The sequence below is a fragment of the Oncorhynchus masou genome, chromosome 11, assembly GCF_036934945.1.
Source record: "Oncorhynchus masou masou isolate Uvic2021 chromosome 11, UVic_Omas_1.1, whole genome shotgun sequence".
NCBI lineage: Eukaryota > Metazoa > Chordata > Actinopteri > Salmoniformes > Salmonidae > Oncorhynchus > Oncorhynchus masou.
This window is the reverse complement of record NC_088222.1, coordinates 28,034,863-28,058,829: the sequence shown is the minus strand read 5'-3', so window position 1 is coordinate 28,058,829 and position 23,967 is coordinate 28,034,863. Positions and strand designations below refer to the sequence as shown.

Sequence of the window (23,967 nt, the reverse complement as noted above, 5' to 3'; positions counted from 1 at the left end):
TGTTATTGCGAGTGTAGAGAAATGCTTGTGCTTCTAGTTCCGACAGTGCAGCAATACCTAACAAATAACAATTTCACAACAACTACCAAATAAACAAAAATCTAAGTAAAGGAATGAAATAAGTATATATACACAGTGGGGCAAAAAGTATTTAGTAAGCCACCAATTGTGCAAGTTCTCCTACTTAAAAAGATGAGGCCTGTAATTTATCATAATAGGTACACTGAATCCGACATTTTGCAATAAAATGCAAATTAATTACTTAAAAATCATACAATGTGATTTTCTGGATTTTTGTTTTAGATTCCGTCTCTCACAGTTGAAGTGTACCTATGATAAAAAAAATTAGACCTCTACATGCTTTGTAGGTAGCAATACCTGCAAAAATCGGCAATGTATCAAATACTTGTTCTCCCCGTTGTGTGTGTGTGTGTGTCTGTATATATATAATGAATGAGATGCGTAATGCAAGATATGTAAACAATAAAAGTGACATTATTAAAGTGACTAGTGATCCATTTATTAAAAAGCGGCCAATGATTTCAAGTCTGTATGTAAGCAGCAGCTTCTGTTTTACAGCCGTCACTAACACCGTCTGATGGCCTTGAGATAGATGCTATTTTTCAGTTTCTCTGTCCCAGCTTCGATGCACCTGTACTGACCTCGCCTTCTAGACGGTAGCAGGGTGAACAGGCAGTGGCTCATGGTTGTTGTCGATTATTGTTTTGGCCTTCCAGTGACATCGGGTGTTTTAGGTGTCCTGGAGGGCAGGTAGTTTGTCTACGGTGATGCGTTGTGCAGACCAACCCGTCCTCTGAACAGAGCCATGCGGTTGTGGGAGGTATAGTTGCAGTACCAGACAGTGATTCAACCCGACAGGATGCTCTCAATTGTGCATCTATAAAAAGTTTGAGGGGTTTAGGTGACAAGCCAAATTTCTTCAGCCTCCTGGAGGTTGAAGAGGCGCTGTTGCGCCTTCACCACACTGTCTGTGTGGCTTGACCATTTCAGTTGTCCGTGATGTGTACACAGAGGAAGTTAAAACGTTCCACCTTCGCCACTGCTGTCCCTTCGATGTAGATAGGGGGGTGCTCACTCTGCTGTTTCCTGAAGTCCACGATCAACTCCTTTGTTTTGTTGACGTTGAGTGAGAGGTTGTTTTCCGAACACCACACTCCGAGTGCCCTCAACTCCTCCCTGTAGGCGGTCTCGTCGTTGTTGCTAATTAAGCCTACTACTGTTGTGTCATCTGCAAACTTGACGATTGAGTTGGAGGCGTGCATGGTCACGCAGTAATGGGTGAACAGGGAGTACAGGAGGGGGCTGAGCACACACCCTTGTGGGGCCCCAGTGATCAGGATCAGCAAAGTGGAGATGTTGTTTCCTACCTTCACCACCTGGGGCAGCCTGTCTGGATAATGTGTGTGAAATGCTTGATAATGTATGTGATAGAGAAGTATATATTCTGAGTGATTTAAATATTGACTGAATCTCATCAAGCTGTCCACTCAAGAAAACTTCAAGCTGTAATCAGTGCATGCAACCTGGTTCAAGTTGTCAGTCAACCTACTAGGGTATTTACAAACACAACAGGAATTAAATCAACATGTATTGATAACATATTTACTAATGCTGCAGAAATTTGCTTTAAAGCAGTATCCAAATCCATAGTAGTGATTACAATATAATAGCCATATCTAGGAAAACCAAAGTACTAAAGGCTGGGCATAATATAGTGTATAAAGAGGTCATACAATACATTTTGTAGTGATTCATATGTTGATGATGTAAAGAACATTTGCTGGTCTGTGGTGTGTAATGAGGAGCAACTAGATGCTGCACTTGGAACGCCCCTTTTGCCAGAGTGCATAAAACCCCTCGTGAAGAATTAACGTATCAGACCAAGCAAGCAGATGGTGTTGAACCGGATATCACGAATGGTTAGAATCTAGGAGACCAGAAAAACATGGAGCGTGGCTGTACGTTGAAATGGTAGGAATTTAAATCTCTAGAGATCAGTACATTGCAGGGTTGCTACAGGCGTGTAAAATGGTTCTAGCTCTACATTAGACCAATGTGACAGACCGTGTGAGCTGAAAGGTACGAAATGGTTAGAAATGCTGAAACTCTTGAAGACTGCACAGGAACATACAGTGTGCAGCTGTTTAAGTACTTTAGTCTAGTAAACTCGACCAAGAACCACCGGTTGGGACTTTGAAAGATCCATTCTACACTTCCTCTGGAAGAGCTAGTCTAACATACACTCTGAGACAGAGAAGCTACAGCTTCAAAGGACATGGTGACCACTGGTGGACAACCCGAAACTCTCAAATTACTCCCCATAGATGGATCGAGTGTTCAGACACAACAAACCCATACATACGTAAATATGTACATTGCAATTATTTAGAATGAGTGGCCGTTCATGTGCAAAGTATTTGCATTAATAAGCTTACTTATTAAAGATCAGTGATACTATCAAGAGCAGTGTGCGGTTTCCTTTTTCATTCATCTTGTTCAACTGTTGCCATGCACCTGCAAAAAGTTTTACTTAGATGTGCGAGGGCCTTTTCAAAGTATTTGCATTACCATGAGCATAGTTATCAGCTGTATGTATGTGGAATTCCTTTGTCTCTCCCTTTCCCTCTCTTTTGAATCCGAAATTTTGTGTAACAAGCAGTCATCTCCTTTTAGTCCACTAGGGACTTTTCATTGCATTGTGTAGTAATCAATGTGTAAGCTATCCTGTTTGTAATTCTGTGTGATTATTTAGTTAGTAAATAAATAATTAAGCCAATTTGTATATTGCTGATTCATAATTTATGCTAGGGTTCGTGCAGTTATCCAAGAGTTTTGCGACATTCAGAATGAGACTGATAAGGTAAATAATAATTAATGAATTGACTGTGACTGATATAAGATAAATATATATATCTTTAGAGTTTAGTCAGGAGATAGTAACTCGTTAAATAACTTTTCCCGTGGTGCCCCAGATTACTACTTCATTGTTATATGATTCATTTAATTGTGTATTAATTGAATGTGGTATGCCACAATCAACCACATTAATGACTGTCACGACAGCAATTTGAGGTGACTAAACTGCTTGGAGTTACCCTGGATTGGTCAAAACATATTGATAAAAATAGTAGCTAAGATGGGGAGATGTCTGTCCAGAAAAAAGCGGTAGTGTGCATTCTTAACACTATCAACAAGGCAGGTCCTACAGGCCCTTGCTTTGTCGCACCTGGACTACTGTTCAGTAGTGTGGTCAGGGACTTGGGAAAGTTGCAGCTGGCTTAGAACAGGGCAGCACGGCTGGCCTTTAAAAGTACAAGGAGAGCTAACATTAATGACATGCATGTCAATCTCTCATGGCTCAAAGTAGAAGAGAGATTGACATCATTATTCGTTTTTGTAAGAGGTGTTGACAAGCTGAAGGGACTAAGCTGTATGATTAAAATACCCATGCACACCCCACAAGACATGCCACCAGAGGTCTCTTCACAGTCCAAGTCCAGAACAGACTATGGTAGGAGCACGGTACTACATAGAGCCATGACTATATGGAACTCTATTCCACAACAGGTAACTGACGCAAGGAGTAGAATCAGATTTAAAAAGAAAGTAAAAATACAACTTATGGAACATTGGGGACTGAAGTAACACAAACATAGGCACAGACACATGCATACACACGATAACATCCACACTGTACTGTATGGATTTTGTCTAGTAGATATGTGGTAGTGGAGTATGGGCCTGAGGGCACAGTGTGTTGTGAATTCTGTAATTTATGTATTGTAATGTTTTTTTTAAATTGTATAGCTGCCTTAACTTTTGTCGGACCCCAGGAAGAGTACCTTCTCCACTATGCAATCCGGTTTCCGAGCTGGTCATGGTGCACCTCAGCCACGCTCAAGGTCCTAAACAATATCATAACTGCCATCGATAAGACAGTACTGTGCAACCGTCTTCATGGACCTGGCCAAGGCTTTCGACTCTGTCAATCACCACATTCTTATTGGAAGACTCAATAGCCTTGGTTTCTCAAATGACTGCCTCCACTGGTTCACCAACTACTTCTCAGACAGAGTTCAGTGTGTCAGATCAGAGGGCCTGTTGTCCGGACCTCTGGCAGTCTATGGGGGTGCCACAGTGTTCAATTCTCGGGACGATTCTTTTCTCCGTATATATCAATGATGTCTCTTGCTGCTGGTGATTCTCTGATCCACCTCTACGTGGACGACATCATTCTGTATATATCTGGCCCTTCTTTGGACACCGTTAAACCTCCAAATGAGCTTCAATGCCATACAACACTCCTTCCGTGGCCTCCAACTGCTTTTAAATGCTAGTAAAACTAAATACATGCTCTTCAACCGATTGCTGCCCACACCTGTCCGCCCGACTAGCATCACTACTCTGGACGATTCGGACATAGAATACGTGGACAACTACAAATACCTAGGTGCCTGGTTAGACTAAACTCTCCTTCCAGACTCATATTAAGCATCTCCAATCCAAAATCAAACCTAGAATTGGCTTCCTATTTCGCAACAAAGCATCCTTCACTCATGCTGCCAAACATACCCTCGTAAAACTGACTATCCTACCGATCTTTGACTTTGGTGATGTCACTTACAAAATAGTCTCCAACACTCTACTCAGTAAACTAGATGTAGTCTATCACAGTGCCATCCGTTTTGTCACCAAAGCCCCGTATACACTACCCACCACTGCGACATGTATGCTCTCGTTGGCTGGCCTTGCTTCATATTCATCGCCAAACTCACTGGATCCAGTTCATCTATAGGTCTTTGCTAGGTAAAGAACCGCCTTATCTCAGCTCACTGGTCACGATAGCAACACCCACCCATAGCACACGCTCCAGCAGGTATATTTCACTGGTCATCCCCAAAGCCAACACCTCGTTTGGATGCCTTTCCTTCCAGTTCTCAGCTGCCAATGACTGAAACGAATTGCAAAAATCTGAAGCTGGAGTCAAATCTCCCTCTCTAACTTTAAGCATCAGCTGTCAGAGCAGCTTACCGATCACTGTACCTGTACACTGCCAATCTGTAAATAGCACACCCAACTACCTCAGCTCCATATTGTTATGTATCTTCTTATGCTTTTGAGGGCAAACTCAGCTTTAGGTTCAGCCTACTCCGCTGGACCCAGTATATCTACTTGCAAATCGAACATCTGGCGCCAACAGAGATGGCTGCGTCACGTTCCTAGGAAACTATGCAGTATTGTTTTTTAATGTGTTATTTCTTACATTGTTACCCCAGGAATTCTTAGGTTTTATTACATACAGTCGGAAAGAACTATTGGATATAAGAGCAACATCAACTCACTAACATTACGAGCAGGAATAAGACTTTCCCGAAGCGGATCCTCTGTTTGACCCACCGCCCAGGACAAAGGATCGGAACCCAGCCAGCGACCTCAGGAGGCTGAAGAAATTTGGGTTGTCACCAAAAACACAAACTTTTACAGATGCACAAAATCTGGAGCATCCTGTCGGGCTGTATCACCTCCTGGTCCGGCAACTGCGCAGCTCACAACCGTAAGGCTCTCCAAAGGGTAGTGAGGTCTGCACAACGCATCACCGGGGCAAACTTCCTGCCCTCCAGGACACCTATACCACCCGATGTCACAGGAAGGCCAAAAATATCATCAAGGACAACAACCACCCGAGCCACTGCCTGTTCACCCCACTATCATCCAGAAGGCGAGGTCAGTACAGGTGCATCAAAGCGGGGACTGAAAGACAGCTTCTATCTCAAGGCCATCAGACTGTTAAACACCATCACTAACATTGCGTGGAACTCAACATACTGACTCAACTCCACAGAATGGAAAAATTTATGAAATAAATGTATCACTATCCACAAACAATGCCACTTTATATAATGTTTACATACCCTATCACCTACTCATCTCATATGTATATACTGACACTCTACACCATCTACTCCAAATAGCTTATGCCATTCGCCACCTCTCATTCATATATTTTTATGTACATATTCTTATTCATTCAAGAGGAACACCTGTGTAATAAGGTAGTTGTTGTGAAATTGTTAGATTACTAACGCCTGTTAGATATTACTGCACTAGAAGCACAAGCATTTCGCTACACTCGCATTAACATCTGCTGACCATGTGTATGTGACAAATATAATTTGATTTCACTCCAGTGTTAATGCTAAATTGTAACATTTACTCCTACATGGCCTATTCATTGCCTTACCTCCCTAATATTCTATTTGTTCCCAGCCATTCAGTACCCAATCCAGTCTTTGTTCTCAATGTTCCATTGCAAAATTGGCTGGCAACGCCTTATCCCTTGCTTCAAGCTTGCTAGCTAGCCAGCCAGCAGTGGTACTTTATAGCCATATCAAATGTGCAGCCAGAATAACAGCAAAGTAGCTGCATTTGCATAAGCCGATTTCTGGTAACATTTATTTGGATACATCCATACAATGACTGAAATTAGGCACGATTTCAACTGGCTTAGAAAAATTGCTCACTCATCAGGACACCGTTGTTCAGAGGAGCTGGCCAACAACCAGCTAACACAATCACTTCAAAACGAAGCTGGAAAGACTGCAAACGAGCTGTACTTAATTTAGTTTGGCTTTTTTGAAATTTACCCCAGGTTTTAGGTTTTACATTTCTTTGTATAGATCATAAAAATGATGCCAGCTGATTCATGGTTTCGACTGGCTGAGAAACCTTGCCTGCCAACTGCGCGCTCCCGACACGTTCATTACTATGGAACAGCTCGAGATCGAATTTGAATACGGAAACAATGTTGCAAATGTCAGACAGACAGCAAGGTTTACAAATATCCGCTGCTGAAAACAAATGAAGTCTAAAAGAATCATGTGAGATAATGTCTAGATGCTTTTTATAGTGGAGAAACAAGTTTAGAAATGGCTTTGCTGGGCTGATGAGACAGTGGATTGCACAGTCAAATGAAACAGAGTAAATAGGCATTTTAATGTCATAGATTTAGCCGGTGGTAACTTCCAATATCACACCAGCTGGAATGCAGTTACCCACCAATCAGCCTTCAAACTCCAATTTATTAGACCCACCCATTGTATAATATACAGATAAGACATGGACATGCTAATGGTTAGAATGGTTCTTAAGGTTGGGGCATAGATCAACAAGATAAACCAGATAAAACACTACAAGTGCTGAGGGCAAACTCAGCTTCAGGTTCAGCCTACTCCGCTGGACCCAGAATTAGGTACATTCCTCCACTGCTTAATTGCCGTCTCCTGCTCTGCTGCCAAATATATTTTCTTAAATTACATCAGAAGAGGCGTGCCAATGAGGAGGCCCAAAATATCAGACAGACGAGTGAAACCGGTATGAAATAGCTGGCTAGTTAGCAGTGCGTGACAAGAAGCATTTGAAATCGATGAAGTCACTAGCTGTTAATGACCTTGAAGTAGTTGTTTCATTTGCTCTGCAAGGACCGGGGCTTTGTGGAGCTCCCAGGTAACAATGCTTCAACGGTGACTGTTGTTGATGTGTGTAGAGGGTCCCTGGTTAAAGCCCAGGTTGGGGAGAGGAGAGGGACAGAAGCAATACTGTTACACAGGGCTGCAGTGGAGCAAGTCGAGAACTTCAAGTTCCTCTGAGTCCAAATCACTAAAGACTTAAAATGGTCCATCACACGCAGTCTACAACTGCACAGTCCTGAAGAAGGTGTGACAGGGCCTCTTCCCCCTCAGGAGGTTGAAATAGTTTGGCATGGGCCCTCAAAAGTTCTACAACTGTACCATAGAGCATCTTGACTGGCTGCATCACTGACCGGTATGGCAATAGCATTTTACTTACAAGCATCCTGAATAAATAAAGTGAAAAATAAATAAAATTTTATATCAAAAAGTAACATGAGCTCGATATACAGACAGTACCGTTGTCAATGTGCAGCCAACAACACAGGTTAGTCAGGGTAATTTGTTAAGTGACAATGCATTGATAATAAAAGAGAGTAGCAGCAGTGTAAAAACAAATGGGGGTGGGGGGTGGCATTTAATTACATTTAGTTGTCCAGCAGTCTTAAAAATTGAGGTCGAAGCTGATTCAGGAGCCTTTGGTCCTAGACTTTATGCTCCGGTATCGCTTGAAACGTGCATTACAGAGAGAACAGTCTATGACTTGGGTGACTGAATAGATGCCAGCTTTCATGGTTTCTACACAGACTGTGTTAAGTTATGCACTCTATATGCACACTCACAGAAAACAAATGTTTTCAAATGTTTTCTCTGCTTACTCACACATAATATGCACATACATTTATACTGACTCTACACACACCCACTCACATACAAGCTGCTGCTACTCTGTGCATGTTATATCCTGTTGCCTAGTCAACCCTACACAGATCTACCTCCATCACACCAGTATCCCTGCACATTGTAAATATGGTATTGGAACTGACCCTGTATTTAAACTAAAGTATGCTTACACATGTGTTCTTCATATTTCTTGTGTTTTTCTAGTATTACATTATTATTGATTATTGCATTTGTCATGTCTTTGGCTATGCCGGATTAGGTTTCGCCACCTCAATTCAGTCTCATCTGAAAGTTGTAAATTATTTTATCTGCACGAACCCTGGCTAACAAGCTGAATCAGCAATACAAAAATTGGGTTTAATTTATTTACTAAATACCTAACTAAATCACACAATTAATCATAACTTGATTACAAATTACATCATAAAGGAAAACCACCCTAGCGGGCGGAACAGATATGACAGCTTGTTACACAATGGAAAAGGGGCTGGGTTGAGTGAAAGAGCGGGAGACTGAGGAACAAAGGGAAAAAGCTGTGCTATTGTAAATACAGTATCTTATGCAATCTAAATTACCGCCCATTTGGAAAAGGAAAATGCAGTAAATATTTACTCTGAGCTGCGCTTCAGTAGGTTGGTGGTAGATGGAAGACCGTGTTGCCTGTTCCTTCCTAACCCTCGTTTGCAGCAGCTGTTGCTAACTCAACGGCTAGAAGTTATCACTTCTGTAGTGAATAAGAGTTCAAAGTTCATACCATTCTCAACCAAAGCTCACACTGATGTTGGCTTCGTTCTGTAGTTATTATCTGAATCATTCTGACATAGGATCGTCGTCCTGACATCATCGGAACAGGAAGTTATGTTGTCGTCAAGGGCTTATATAGGAAGGGAGAGGAGGGTGTGTTTGAAATGTTTTATAGCCCTTTCCCTTCACAGGAGAGGGCCACTGATTGAGCAGCCCTATCTTATGAAAACCCAAATGTCACATTTTAGAAGCTAAAATCACATTTCACCCCATCACAAATAATTTCATATTCAAACATTTAAATTGAACAACAATTCCATGTGAATCCGATAACTCTGATGTGTAGACTTTCCACTGTAGAGTTTGTCATCTCTATCATTGAGGAAAATGTCTCCGAACTGACATCATATTCATTAAGTACCACCGCATATGTTCAATTGTTCGGATTACCAGAATATAGTTAATTTCCCCCCACCTACTGACGTTCCCAGAATCTCTATGTTAACCAAGGGTTTTGCAAATGTAACCTCAGTAGGGTAGAGAGAGGAAAAAAGGGGGGGGGAAGAGGTATTTATGATTTGCCTGGGGGTAGGTTTATGACAACGTCATGACACATTGTTAGATTTTGAGTTAGCAAGAAAGGCATTTCACTGTACTTGCACATGTGACAAAAGAAAAACTTGAAATAATAACCCATCCTTGCAGTCAACGAAAAAGCTATAATTAGGGTTTTTCATTTTTTATAAAGTCCACCTCCTCCTGAGTTTCACACAACTGAGTGTATAAAACATTAGGTACACCTTACTAATACGGAGTTGCACCCTCTTTCACCTTCAGAACAGGCTCAATTCGGCAGGGCATGGACTCTACTAGGCATCAAAAGCGTTCCACAGGGATGCTGGCCCATGTAATGATGCTGGCCCACTAATGCTTCCCACAGTTGTGTCAAGTTGGCTGGATGTCCTTTGGGTGGTGGACCATTCTTGATACACAGGAAACTGTTGAGCATGAAAAACCCAGCAGCGTTGCAGTTCTTGACACACTAAAACCGGTGCACCTACCGTACCCTGTTCAAAAGGCACTTAAATATTCTGTCTTGCCCATTCACCCTCTGAATGGCACACACAATCCATGTCTCAAATCCTTCTTTAACCAGTCTCCTCCCTTTCATCGACACTGATTGAACTGGATATAAGAGGTGACAACAATAATGAATCATAGCTTTCAGCTGGATTCACCTGGTCAGTCTGTCATTGAAAGAGCAGTAGGGCTAGGAATTGCCAGGGACCTCACGATACGACATTATCACAGTACTTATGTGCCGGTGCAATATATATTGCGATTCTATACATCGATTTTATTGCGAATTGACGTAACAAACATATTGCTCAGTATGTGTCTGCTGCAGACATACAAGAAAGCATGAGAAAACAAGTTTTGATCAGTCAGGTAAATAAAAGTGCTGAAAATTATTGGCTCACTATTTAAAAAGAAGCTTGAGAACAAGCTATAGGATGAAAAATACTGTTTTTACTCAGGTACAGCAGACTAGCGCTAGCAAACGCTACCTACAGTACTTACATATATCATTAACTCCACTTCAAAAAGATATGATAATATTTTCAGGATGGTGAAAGTGTGAACATCAATGACTAAAAGCAGATATAAAGTATGAAGAAACAATAATGGAGCAATTTATTGGAGCCCCCACTGACTTTGCTATAATGTTTTAGTCACTCAAACATAACACGGCACAAACCATGGCAAATGTGTAAAATTGCAGATTTAAAACAGCAACATTATGTCTCAGCAACCAAGAGGGTCTCTAAAATGTATGGTCGGAGACTGTGCCATTGGCCACGCCCACTACCACACGCCCCCCCCACACTAACTTTACCACCGCTACTAAAAAGTCTTAGGGGACTCACTGTGGACTTGTTTGCACCACCAGATGGGTGTTATTAGGCCTATGACTTATGATAAATCAGTATATCATAGGGGGGGGGAGGGGGGGGGAGCTCTTATTTGAGACCAATCCCTTGTACCTCGGCAATGAACACTCTTCAAGTGATCCCCAGTTATCACCAAGACTGAATAAGTGACATATCCCCTACTCAGCACTTCATCTCTCTTTACAATGGCAGTTTCTGTTTTCAAGATAAAAAGCTTGACATTGGTGAATTGGGCTACGGAATGGAATCTTGGTGGGTCAAACAATGCAAATACTGTTCCAGTCATTTGGTCCTATACCAAGAGGCAGTGGTACTCATGGAGAATGTCCAAGAGCTGACGTTTGGGATTAGCACAGTGGTACTTTGGTTAAATACTGAGGTTAGCCTTCAGTAGCCTAAGTAAGAACAACTCCAACAGTGCAAAAGGCATCAACCAAGTTTCTGTAAACACAAGGGCAAACACTGGTCAGCATACATTACTTGGTTGATGAGTTTTACATTTTTGCTTCCTTGAGACCTGCAAAGGCAGCACTCTTGCTTTATATGTAGAGTATAATATCATATGGCAGTGGTTTTGGTGGAGAGAAAACAGGAAGGAAAAGAGACAGGACCATGACATGGATAATAAACTCAGAGCACGACAACATTGACAAAAACATGGTTTTAACGTATGCTACAAGTACATCTTGTGTATAATAAGGAATCACTAAGGGCTTCCATTGTTTACTTATGCTTGTTTAGCACGTGGTTTGGGTGTGGTTATACACTGCTGCAAACATCAGATCATATTTTTCTAATGATTGAAACATTTATTCCTACCTACATAAGGACTCTAAATGTTTCCTGCTTTTGACTCCATAGGCTATCCACCATCAGTGCTCTGTGGATTTGGACTGACTTTATGAAGCATAGGATAGAAGGTGCATGAGTCACATGTGGGGCGGCAGGTAGCCTAGTGGTTAGAATATTGGACTATTAACCAAAAGGTTGCAAGATCAAATGACTGAGCTGACAAGGAAAAATCTGTCATTCTGCCCCTGAACAAGGCAGTTAACCCACTGTTCCTAGGCCGTCATTGAAAATAAGAATTTGTTCTCAAATGACTTGCCTCGTTAAATAAAGGTAAACATGCACAAGTCAGCATGGGATGAGTCATACCAGAGCTCAGAGTTAATTTACAATGTAGCTTTAGGTTGTCTATCAGGTCATGTTTTGGACATCTTAAATAGGTTGCATAAAGAATATTCTGCTGTCACAGCCCACTGCCATCCACTCATTCCTTATCTTGAAAAGTTAAATGTTAGGCTGATAAATTGGTTGAAATTGTGTCCTTGTAATTCAGCTGCAATTCAGCAAATTATGAACGTGTGGTTGAAGTGCATTCACACATGTATTTTTACAGTAATCCATCAGAACAACAGATGGGGGGGGTCAGATGGGTTTAATTTGGAGAGGGCCAGCCCTCTCCCCTTTTCACACCACTGCTCAGTGTGCATCTTTCAAATTGGCTAGAATAGATTCTTTCCATCTGTCAGGCTCTGCTTCACCATATCTAATCAGATTATCTAGTGGTCAAGTGAAAGCATCAGGCAGGCTTTGTTTTTGGAAACAATTGCCCAACAATGAGGTTCCTCTCCTACAAACAGTGGGTAGGCTGTCTCGTGAGCCACAAACAGCCTATAAAGTAAAACATTAAAAAGGGGAGAAAGAGAGAAGCTTACCCTTGATTGCATTGATTACACTGTTGCCATCTTTGATGACATCTTTGAGAAATTTGCTTGTTCTTTCCAATTCTAATTCATAGCATTTTAGTCTTTCTCTAAAATCCGGACTATCCCCATAGCAGTCGCTGAACTCAAGCGGAGGATGCCCCATTACTTATTTTTAGAATGCTGTGCAGCTGCCTAGATGTTAGAATGAGAAGCCTTCGGATTAAAACAACATATTGCAGAACATTGTTGATCAATTTTCCAAGTTGAGATTTGGTTAGCCCGCTCCTCAAAAAACGAATGCAGTCGAACCGGACCCGTGAAACGCAGTAATTCTTGATGAGAGATTCTTGATGCATTCATTCATCAAATAAACAATGTAAGGTGATTTTTGTTACAAAATATCTTCGAGTATATCTGGGTCCCGTTTTTTACATCTCATAAATGTATTTTTCCTTTGGATACTTTTTCCTTTTTGCGGGGGTTAAAATAGTGACTTGCGAAAAGCGGGTTGGCCAAGTACATCCTCCTTTCACACCCATAGTAGAATTCTTAAAGGGACAGCTACACAAAATATTTTCCATATGCACGATTTTGATGATGTAAAATTGTAGATATGTTAATACATTGTGATATTTGACTGCCTTTGTCTATTAATTTGTGCTTACTTCGTGTCAACTTACCAAAGGCAAGACAATATACGTTTTTGTTCTCTTCAACCATAATAATGCCCAACGCCCATGCTCTTGAATAGTCAAATGTTCCATAATTTGCTAATATGCTGTGTTCATAAATGGTCAAAATAAACGACTGGGAAAAATCCAACTGGTAATTAGTAACTAGTGGGAAACTCCTCTGTCATCTCTGAGCTCCAACTTCTCCCACATGCTGACCTCCCCTAATAAGGATATTACCTCTATTACAGCCTTTTCCACAGTTAAATGCAACAACAAAACATTATTTATAAAACGCAATCTATTAATATAGATTTTGAACATATAATTTGTTTAAATGCATGATAGCTGTACCTTTAGTGTATTGTTGACGAAGCTTGTTGGCCATTAGCCAATCAGCATTTCTCAACAAGTTCAAAGCAAGTAAATGCATACAACTGCTATTTACGAGTTCACAACTAGTAATTACCAATTTGTTATGAATGCAGAATTATTATTTACAGCTGCTGTAAACACATTTTCTATAAAAATGTCTATACACACCAGCATATACATATATATATATATATTTATATTCCAGACTCTGACATTGCTCGTTCAAATTTTTCTACATTTCTAAATTCCTTTATTTTCTTTTTTGGGATTTGCGTGTGTAGAATTGTTAGGTATTACTGCACTGTTGGAGATAAGAACATAAGCAGTTCGCTACACTCACGATAACATTTGCAAAATGTATGTACACAACCAAATAAAATTTTATTTGATATTGGGCAGATTCGAATATGCTGAGCCTCAAGACACCGGTCTATGGCCCGGGATTTAAACAGGCAAAGGCGGTGAGGTAGGAGTACCCTTCTCAAATCGAACAGTAATCTGTGCTGCTTGGTCATGTTGTCAACAAGGCAGCATAGCATCATCCAGAAACATACAACATATCTTTCCATCAAATATATGTTTGAATTTTCGAAATAAACTGAACAAAAATATAAATGCAACATGCAAAAATTTGTAAGATTTTAAAATTGTATTTGTTTATTTGACTTTAATTTAGCTAGGCAAGTCAGTTATGAACAAATTATTATTTACAATGACGGCCAAATCCGGATGACACAGGGCCAATTGTTCGCCGCCCTATTGGCTACAGCCTGGAATCAAACCAGAGACTGTAGTGACGCCTCTTGCACTGAGATGCAGTGACTTACACCGCTGCGCCACTCGGAAGCCAAGTTATGGTTACAGTTCATGTAAGGAAATCAGTCAATTGAAATGAATTTATGAGCCCTATTCTATGGATTTCACATGACTGGGCAGGGATGCAGCCATGGGTGGGCCTAGGAGGGCATATGCCCACCCACTTAGCAGACAGCCCCACCCACTGGGGAGTCAGGCTCAGCCAATCCAAATGAGTTTTTCCCAATAAAATTACAACAAATGGTATATAACAAAGTATTGAGATAAACTTTTGTTATTGACCAAATACTTATTTTCCACCATAATTTGCAAATAAATTCATTAAAAATCCTACAATGTGATTTTCTGGATTTTTTTTCTAATTTTGTCTGTCATAGTTGAAGTGTACCTATGAAGTGTACCTAAGTGTACCTATTATATTAAGTAGCATTGTTTAAAGGGGATAGTGATATATTTTACATCAATTTCCATCAATTCCCATTATTAAAGTGGCTGGAGTTGAGTCAGTGTGTTGGCAGCAGCCACTCAATGTTAGTGGAGGCTGTTTAACAGTCTGATGGCCTTGAGATAGAAGCTGTTTTTCAGTCTCTCGGTCCCTGCTTTGATGCACCTGTACTGACCTCGCATTCTGGATGATAGCGGGGTGAACAGGCAGTGGCTTGGGTGGTTGTTGTCCTTGATGATCTTTATGGCCTTCCTGTGACATCGGGTGGTGTAGGTGTCCTGGAGGGCAGGTAGTTTGCCCCCGGTGATGCGTTGTGCAGACCTCACTACCCCCTGGAGAGCCTTATGTTTGTGGGCGGAGCAGTTGCCGTACCAGGCGGTGATACAGTCCGACAGGATGCTCTCGATTGTGCATCTGTAGAAGTTTGTGAGTGCTTTTGGTGACAAGCCGAATTTCTTCAGCTTCCTGAGGTTGAAGAGGCGCTGCTGCGCCTTCTTCACGACTCTGTCTGTGTGGACCAATTCAGTTTGTCCGTGATGTGTACACCAAGGAACTTAAAACTTACTACCCTCTCCACTACTGTCCCATCGATGTGGATAGGGGGTGCTCCCTCTGCTGTTTCCTGAAGTCCACAATCATCTCCTTTGTTTTGTTGACGTTGAGTGTGAGGTTATTTTCCTGACACCACACTCGGAGGGCCCTCACCTCCTCCCTGTAGGCCATCTCGTCGTTGTTGGTAATCAAGCCTACCATTGTAGTGTCGTCCGCAAATTTGATGATTGAGTTGTAGGCGTGATGGCCACGCAGTCGTGGGTGAACAGGGATTACAGGAGAGGGCTCAGAACGCACCCTTGTGGGGCCCCAATGTTGAGGATCAGCGGGGTGGAGATGTTGTTATCTACCTTCACCACCTGGGGGGCGGCCCGTCATGAAGTCCAGTACCCAGTTGCACAGGGCGGGGTCGAGACCCAGGGTCTCGAGCTCGATGACGAGTTTGGAGGGCACTATGGTGTTAAATGCTGAGCTGTCAATCAATCTGAGATACTTTCGGATGATTTGGACATGATATGCAAAAAATGCTAATATCGGTCCCATGACTTGAATGGGATTTGTGCCACAAATGCTAAAAGGTTAGCATGTGGAAACGTTCCAACTGATATTTACGATTTCACAACTGGTAAATACCACCTTCCCACCTGGTTAAAACGCAGCATTAGGCACTTGACATCCTGGTCAAAACATTTGGATGACGTTTCATATCCGTGTCGACAGAGAAAATGGCAGAAGTGGAGGAGACAAGTAAACTTATGGTAAGATGAAAGCACATAACGTAACTATTCGTGTTCGTATATACCACATTTACATAGTTTACATTAATGTTTTTGTAGGCGTCGTGTTAATATTAAATACAGATGAGGGAATGTCAACATTGGTGTTGAAGTTGTTTGCACTACACAACCAACATACCATGGAAAGGAAAACGCTTACAGTAACATTGTTGTATGTTCAGTAAAGTCACCGTCCATGCAAAAGTTCTCAATGGCTTCCAAAACCTGGAGAGAGAATCGATTAGTTCTTTAACTAGCCATGTAAACAATGACTCGTTGCGGAACGAAGCAAGAGGGAGAACAGTAGCTATCTAACGTTACTGTATTATGCCTGTTTAGCCAAGCTAGCTCTCCACCATGCATGTGCCAACAGCAGCACCCAAACCAAATATTGTAATAAGACCGCATTGAATTATCATATAGAAACTAGCTATTTATTGAGAGTCAAATGTCTAATTTATTTGTACCTGTGTTTCTTATTTCCAGTTTGCAGGTCTGTCAGATGTGTCCATTTCAGGGGACATTCCTGTTGAGGGGGAGATCAATGTCCCTGTTGGAACACCGAGTCAGGACAAAGAATACTCCACACTGGATGAACCTGTCAAAGATACCATAGTAAGATTTCCCTCTTTGTGTACATACTTGAATCTTTAAAGGCCTAGTGCAGTCAAAAATGTGTCCCCCCCCTGTGTTTTATATCAAATTGTACAACAGCTGATGAAGCGAACGCTGTAAAAGTGTGAAAGATTTATATCAGTTTTATTGCCTGATCGTTGCTGGTTGAAAATACAATCTACACAGGATCTTCTAATCAGCAGGTTTGCATGGATGGGAGTTTCAGCCTTCTATGGCGACATCACCATGCGAAAAATTGATTAATTAAGTAATGAAACATGAGAACCAGAGGATTATCGTGTAATAAATCCCTGTTAGGGCCTTATTGCTTTTATAAAACGATTGCCAACATTTAAAAAGATTAACGTCATGTTTTCGTTAAAAAAAGGTTATTTAAATAACCTTTTCGGCCGCCTTTCCTTCCAGTTCTCGGCTGCCAATGACTGGAACGAACTGCAAAAATCACTGAAGCTGGAGACTCTTATCTCCCTCACTACCTTTAAGCACCAGCTGTCAGAGCAGCTCACAGATCACTGCACCTGTACACAGCTCATCTGTAAATAGCCCATCCAACTACCACATCCCCATACTGTTATTATTATTTATTTTTTTGCTCCTTTGCACCCCAGTATCTCTACTTGCACACATCTTCTTCACATCTATCACTCCAGTGTTTAATTGCTATATTGTAATTATTTCGCCACTATGGCCTATTTATTGCCTTACCTTCCTTATCCTACCTCATTTGCACACATTGTATATAGACTTTTTCTATTGTATTATTGACTTTTGTTTATTCCATGTGTAACTCTGTGTTGTTTTTTGTGTCACACTGTTATGCTTTATCTTGGCCAGGTCGCAGTTGTAAATGAGAACTTGTTCTCAACTAGCCTACCTGGTTAAATAAAGGTGAAATAAAATAAATGAGTAAATTTGATTAGTTTGATTTTAGCCTTCTACCAGACGATATAGTCGGGGGCAAAGGCCAGTTGTTAGTGGTGAAGTTGCTAACCAAACAGGCCGGTCATGAATTATTTTGGGATGTTTTGACCCAGTCGTTCATTCTATTCATCTCATGATGCTATGCTAAACAAATCATTGGCATGTAGCTAGCTAGCATAGGTTCAATGATGATGAGAGACAAGAACTTCAATAAATAATGTTTTCATAAATATTGTATAAATGGGTAACAAGAACTTCATCAAATAATGATTTGTTAAATAATGTATAAATAAGCAAAAACCAGCAGATTGTCAAGTCAATAATATAACATTAAAGTTAATTATGAAGGCTCGCTAGGAAAATTCTGTTACTCCTCCTTTGCTTAGCAGCAAACTACACACAATCTCATCAAGCAACTGAAATAACAGCAAGCTATGTGCATTTTCTTTGGAAAAATCCATTATAATGATCCAGATAAATTAATTCTCTTGTCTCAGAGAAGCTGCCAGTCTCGTCACAGTCATGCATGGCATGGTGGAGACGGCAAAAATAAACTGCAACATGTTGCATAGGTCAGATGGGCACACAGCGAGGCTTACATTAACCTCCGCTGTACCAAACCAAATGCTAGGCAAGAAGCATGCGGAAATAATGTCTTGACTCTTTTTTTTTTCCAGGGGAAATTAAGTTTATGAATGCTTGGTTGGTCTGCGGGACAGTGGATGCCCATTGTTACTTCAATTTGAATTAAGGCATCTTGCGGGAATTATCGTGAATAACTGCCTGCTATCAACCAATCAGCATCCAGGATTTGAACAACCTGTTTTATAATTAAGTGATAATGCCTTACAAGCTGGTGTTTGGCAAACCGTGATAATATATCCTCCAAACACCAGCTAAGAGGGCATTATCACTTATAATACGTTGGGTTACCAACATATTTTCTTTTCAAAACTATTCGTACTATTTCATCTTTCCACAAGATATTGTCCCGACACAAATCTAGGGTTGCTACCCAAGCAGGCTGGTCATTCGTTCTATCAATTCGGTTGCCAGAGACGCGACCCAGTTGTTCATTGTTTTTGTTCTGTATCTATGGACGTGACCCAGTAATTCTTTCTAAATGTTCCATTGTCATACTGGCTGACAACATTCTTATCCCATGCTTACTAGCTAGCCAACTCCAGCTAGCAAACAGTCACTTCAAAAAGTGCATCAAGAATAACAGAAAAATAGCTGCATTTGCATATGTTTAACGTGTTTTCTAGTAACATTTATTTGGCTACATCCATAATAATGAGCTAATGAGGTGTGATTTCACCTGACATAGACATTGTGCTCTCTCATCAGGACACTGTTGTTTAAAGGAGCTAGCCAACAACACAGCTAACACAATCACTTCAAACTGCAGCTGGGAAGACTGCAAACTAGCTGCACTTCGTTTCTTTTGACCTTATTTTACATTTCTTTGTATATATCCATAAAATTATGCCAGCTGATTCATGATTTCTACTCCCGACACGTTCTTTACTATGGGGCAGCAGGAGATGGAATTTGAATATTGAAACGATGTTGAAATGTCAGAGAGACAGACTGCAAGGTTTATACAAATCTCCGCTTTTGAAAACAAGATGTTAGTCTACAAGACGTGAGATAATGTCTAGATGTTTTTTATAGTGGAGCTCGAGTTTATTAAGTGCCTGGCTGGGCTGATGAGACAGTGGATTGTGCTGTCAGATGGAACAGAGTAAATTAGCATTTTAACATCAGATTTAGCTGGTGGTAACTTGAGGAATAGACACCAGCTGGTATGCACTTTTAACCAATCAGCATTCAGGATTAGACCCATCTGGTGGAAAATAGACCAATAACAAAGAGTTCCAAACCTCTCTGCCAATAACGGCTAGTTTTCAGTTTCCCCCTCCCACTCAGACCACTCTTATTCTGGCTTGAGAAATAGTTTTTTGTTAAAAAGCTATTTTTGCCTATTTGAAATCTATTACAGTAAAGGTACATTTTACCCTGAAATTATTTGATAGTGATGTAAAAATGTATGCATTTAATGACACCTTTAATTTGGCCCTTCCCTGATACATGGCACTTCTAAAATCTCCCTCATGTCTCATTTACAGTTGCGAGATCTGAAAGCAGTGGGGAAAAAGTTTGTTCATGTGATGTATCCCAAGAAGAGTTCAGCGCTACTGAGAGACTGTGAGTACTGTGTACTTTGAAAGATGAATTCATCTTTTAAACTATTCCAACACAATGAACAAGTGGTGTTATATGATATGACAAAGCTGTATCTAACTTGGTAATATATTTAACCAATGTGTACAAGGATAACAGTATAATGATATGAAAAACATTATATTAAATTACATTTGTAGTAGTGCCTAGGAAAATGTGGCAAACAAAATGTGCCAGGTGTTTTAATATTATTTTAGCTCTCTCCAATACTACCTAGGAAAATGTGACGATGCTAAATGTGTTTGATGTTTTAGTAGGAATATTGTGTTTACTTCGTCTTCTTTTCCAGGGGACTTGTGGGGACCATTATTGCTCTGTGTGACACTGGCTCTGTGAGTATTCACGTTTCAATGTAGTAGCAGAATATAACTGCTAACACTCTTTGAGAATGAAGGATGACTAGAGAAGGATGAGCTATGGATTGAAAATCTTTCCTTCCTGCTTTTTTAGGATGCTGCAGGGGGGTTCAGTTGACAGTAAGGATGACGGAGGGCCCCAGTTTGCAGAGGTGTTTGTGATCATCTGGTTTGGATCTGTCATCATCACACTGAACTCGAAGCTGTTGGGAGGCACCATGTACGTGTCTGTCATTTCCAACTTTATAGCTGGCTTCCAATCATTATGGTGAAATTATTCCAGTATTAAAAATATTGACATGAGAGCATTTAAACATGCATACAGTGGGGCAAAAAAGTATTTAGTCAGCCACCAATTGTGCAAGTTATCCCTCTGAAAAAGATGAGAGAGGCCTGTAATTTTCATCATAGGTACAATTCAACTATGACAGACAAAATGACAAAAAAATCCAGAAAATCACATTGTAGGATTTTTAATGCATTCATTTGCAAATTATGTTGGAAAATAAGCATTTGGTCACCTACAAACAAGCAAGATTTCTGGCTCTTACAGACCTGTAACTTCTTCTTTAAGAGGCTCCTCTGTCCTCCACTCGTTACCTGTATTAATGGCACCTGTTTGAACTTGTTATCAGTATGAAAGACACCTGTCCACAACCTCAAACAGTCACACTCCAAACTCCACTATGACCAAGACCAAAGAGTTGTCAAAGGATACCAGAAACAAAATTGTAGACCTGCACCAGGCTGGGAAGACTGAATCTGCAATAGGTAAGCAGCTTGGTTTGTAGAAATCAACTGTGGGAGCAATTATTAGGAAATGGAAGACATACAAGACCACTGATAATCTCCCTCGATCTGGGGCTCCACGCAAGATCTCACCCCGTGGGGTCAAAATGATCACAAGAAGGGTGAGCAAAAATCCCAGAACCACACGGGGGGACCTAGTGAATGACCTGCAGAGAGCTGGGACCAAAGTAACAAAGCCTACCATCAGTAACACACTACGCCGCCAGGAACTCAAATCCTGCAGTGCCAGACGTGTCCCCTTGCTTAAGCCAGTACATGTCCAGGCCCGACTGAAGTTTGCTAGAGAGCATTTGGATGATCCAGAAGAAGATTGGAAGAATGTCATATGGTCAGATGAAACCAAAATATAACTTTTTGGTAAAAACTCAACTCGTCGTGTTTGGAGGACAAAGAATGCTGAGTTGCATCCAAAGAACACCATACCTACTGTGAAGCATGGGGGTGGAAACATCATGCTTTGGGGCTGTTTTTCTGCAAAGGGACCAGGACGACTGATCAGTGGAAAGGAAAGAATGAATGGGGCCATGTATTGTGAGATTTTGAGTGAAAACCTCCTTCCATCAGCAAGGGCATTGAAGATAAAATGTGGCTGGGTCTTTCAGCATGACAATGATCCCAAACACACCGCCTGGGCAACGAAGGAGTGGCTTCATAAGAAGCATTTCAAGGTACTGGAGTGGCCAAGCCAGTCTCCAGATCTCAGCCCCATAGAAAATCTTTGGAGGGAGTTGAAAGTCCGTGTTGCCCAGCAACTGCCCAAAAACATCACTGCTCTAGAGGAGATCTGCATGGAGGAATGGCTAAAATACCAGCAACAGTGTGTGAAAACCTTGTGAAGACTTACAGAAAGTGTTTGACCTCTGTCATTGCCAACAAAGGGTATTTAACAAAGTATTGAGATAAACTTGTTTTTGACCAAATACTTATTTTCCACCATAATTTGCAAATAAATTCATTAAAATCCTACAATGTGATTTTCTGGATTTTTTTTCTTCTCATTTTGTCTGTCATAGTTAAAGTGTACCTATGATGAAAATTTACAGGCCTCTCATCTTTTTAAGTGGGAGAACTTGCACAATTGGTGGCTGACTAAATACTTTTTTGCCCCACAGTATACTGTAATATGATTAGTTCCTTAATTTAATTTATTAATTGAAACCTTGTTTATAAATGTCTGTTTTCCCTCCCTCTCTAGATCTTTTTTCCAGAGCCTGTGTGTGCTAGGCTACTGCATCATGCCTCTGACTGTGGCAATGGTCGTTTGTAGGCTCGTGCTGCTGGGTGGGTCTTGGGGGTTCAGCTTTTTTTTCGTCCGACTAATTGTGGTCATAGCATCATTCAGCTGGTCCACGTTTGGTAAGGAAGGTCCTTTTCATAAGGAGACAATTATATTTGTTTAAATTTAGTTGGCTATATTTATTGGTGCAAATACACCTCTACAAACACATTGACTGTTTGCAGTCATACTGACTTCCAGTAGGTGGAGCTGTTGCATAAAAATTCACCTAATGTTCCTCATAACATTAGTACTACATTTGAATATATTATTACTGTCTAATCTTATCATAAAACAAGTCACTGATGACTCATGAGTGTATGTATGTATATGATTTTTCCCCAGCCTCTACAGCTTTCTTAGCAGATTGCCAGCCTCCCAATCGCAAAGCTTTGGTGGTGTATCCTGTCTTCCTTTTTTACTTCGTCATTGGATGGATGATTCTCACATTCTCTTCGTCTGCGTAACAGTGGACTTATCTCTAACTGAACTTATCCCAATTCTTTTGGAATAGAAGGATACAAATCAACACCTTGCCATTTCTGAAAGTTGAGTGGAGTGTTGGGAGTACTTTTGATGGAAAACATTGTATGTTTCTTTGGAGCAACAAGGAAAATGGTGAGATATTAACCATAGTGCACAATGCTTTGCCTCTTTCTCTTTTTTTGTGGCTCTATTATTGCTAAGCATAGCTAAGAAATACAGTGGAGTACAATGGACAAAAGTATCAGTGAGTCCCTATAAGGATGTCAGAAGAGCCTATCTGCTTGATTTAACAAGCTCTCTGTGTCTCACTTGAAGAGATTACTTATCTCAATTGTTTCCTGCCTTGTAAATTATCTTACAATACCAACTAAGGTCCCTACACTAAGCACATTCCCCACTGTAATGTTAATAATTCATCATAACATGTAGACTAGCAGGAATAAAGGGGACCATGTGATCTATATTGTATGTGTCATGGTCTATTGCCATTTACTTATGAATATGAATGTGATGCCAGAATGTATACAGTACACTGCCTCACTACATCCTACTGCATATGCCCTATCACTCAAACATTGCTTGGAAACAGGTTTCTGTTTTATGTAGGAATAAGTAAAACATCTTCAAGTAGTATTATCTTATTCAGAAGGTAGGATTTGATTATCCACGGATAGTGGCAGTGTTGCTCAATTTTAATATGAGCAACCTAAAAAGTGTGTAGGTGGCTGTAGTTTACATTTTCACATTTTTACTTTCACAAGGTTATGTGAAAATATATACATTTCCAGTTCTCTCAATATTTGAATGTCATTCTATTAAAACAAAAATGCTGTGAAAAACAATGGCAGCCTCCAAAACCTGA

General features: G+C 40.7%; 2 protein-coding genes across 6 annotated transcripts in view; one reads left to right on the top strand and one right to left on the bottom strand.

Annotated features, from left to right (window-relative positions):
• The window catches only part of LOC135548416 (oligophrenin-1-like), a 48,913-nt gene extending 35,654 nt beyond the window's left edge, over positions 1–13,259 (bottom strand). For all 5 annotated transcript variants that reach the window (XR_010456821.1, XR_010456822.1, XM_064978000.1 and 2 more), the window contains exon 1: positions 12,748–13,259. Coding sequence is in view for 3 of the 5 variants with exons in the window: in XM_064978000.1 (XP_064834072.1) it covers positions 12,748–12,901 (154 nt within the window). In the remaining 2 variants the exon portion in view is untranslated. The remainder of the gene's footprint in view (positions 1–12,747) is intronic.
• A 3,022-nt stretch (positions 13,260–16,281) lies between these two features.
• On the top strand, positions 16,282–23,967 carry LOC135548415 (protein YIPF6-like). The gene is made up of 7 exons (XM_064977999.1): positions 16,282–16,355; positions 16,860–16,988; positions 20,063–20,141; positions 20,467–20,509; positions 20,628–20,753; positions 22,539–22,699; positions 22,965–23,967. The coding sequence occupies exons 1-7, from the start codon at positions 16,323–16,325 to the stop codon at positions 23,084–23,086; spliced, it is 693 nt and encodes a 230-aa protein (XP_064834071.1). The 5' UTR covers positions 16,282–16,322; the 3' UTR covers positions 23,087–23,967.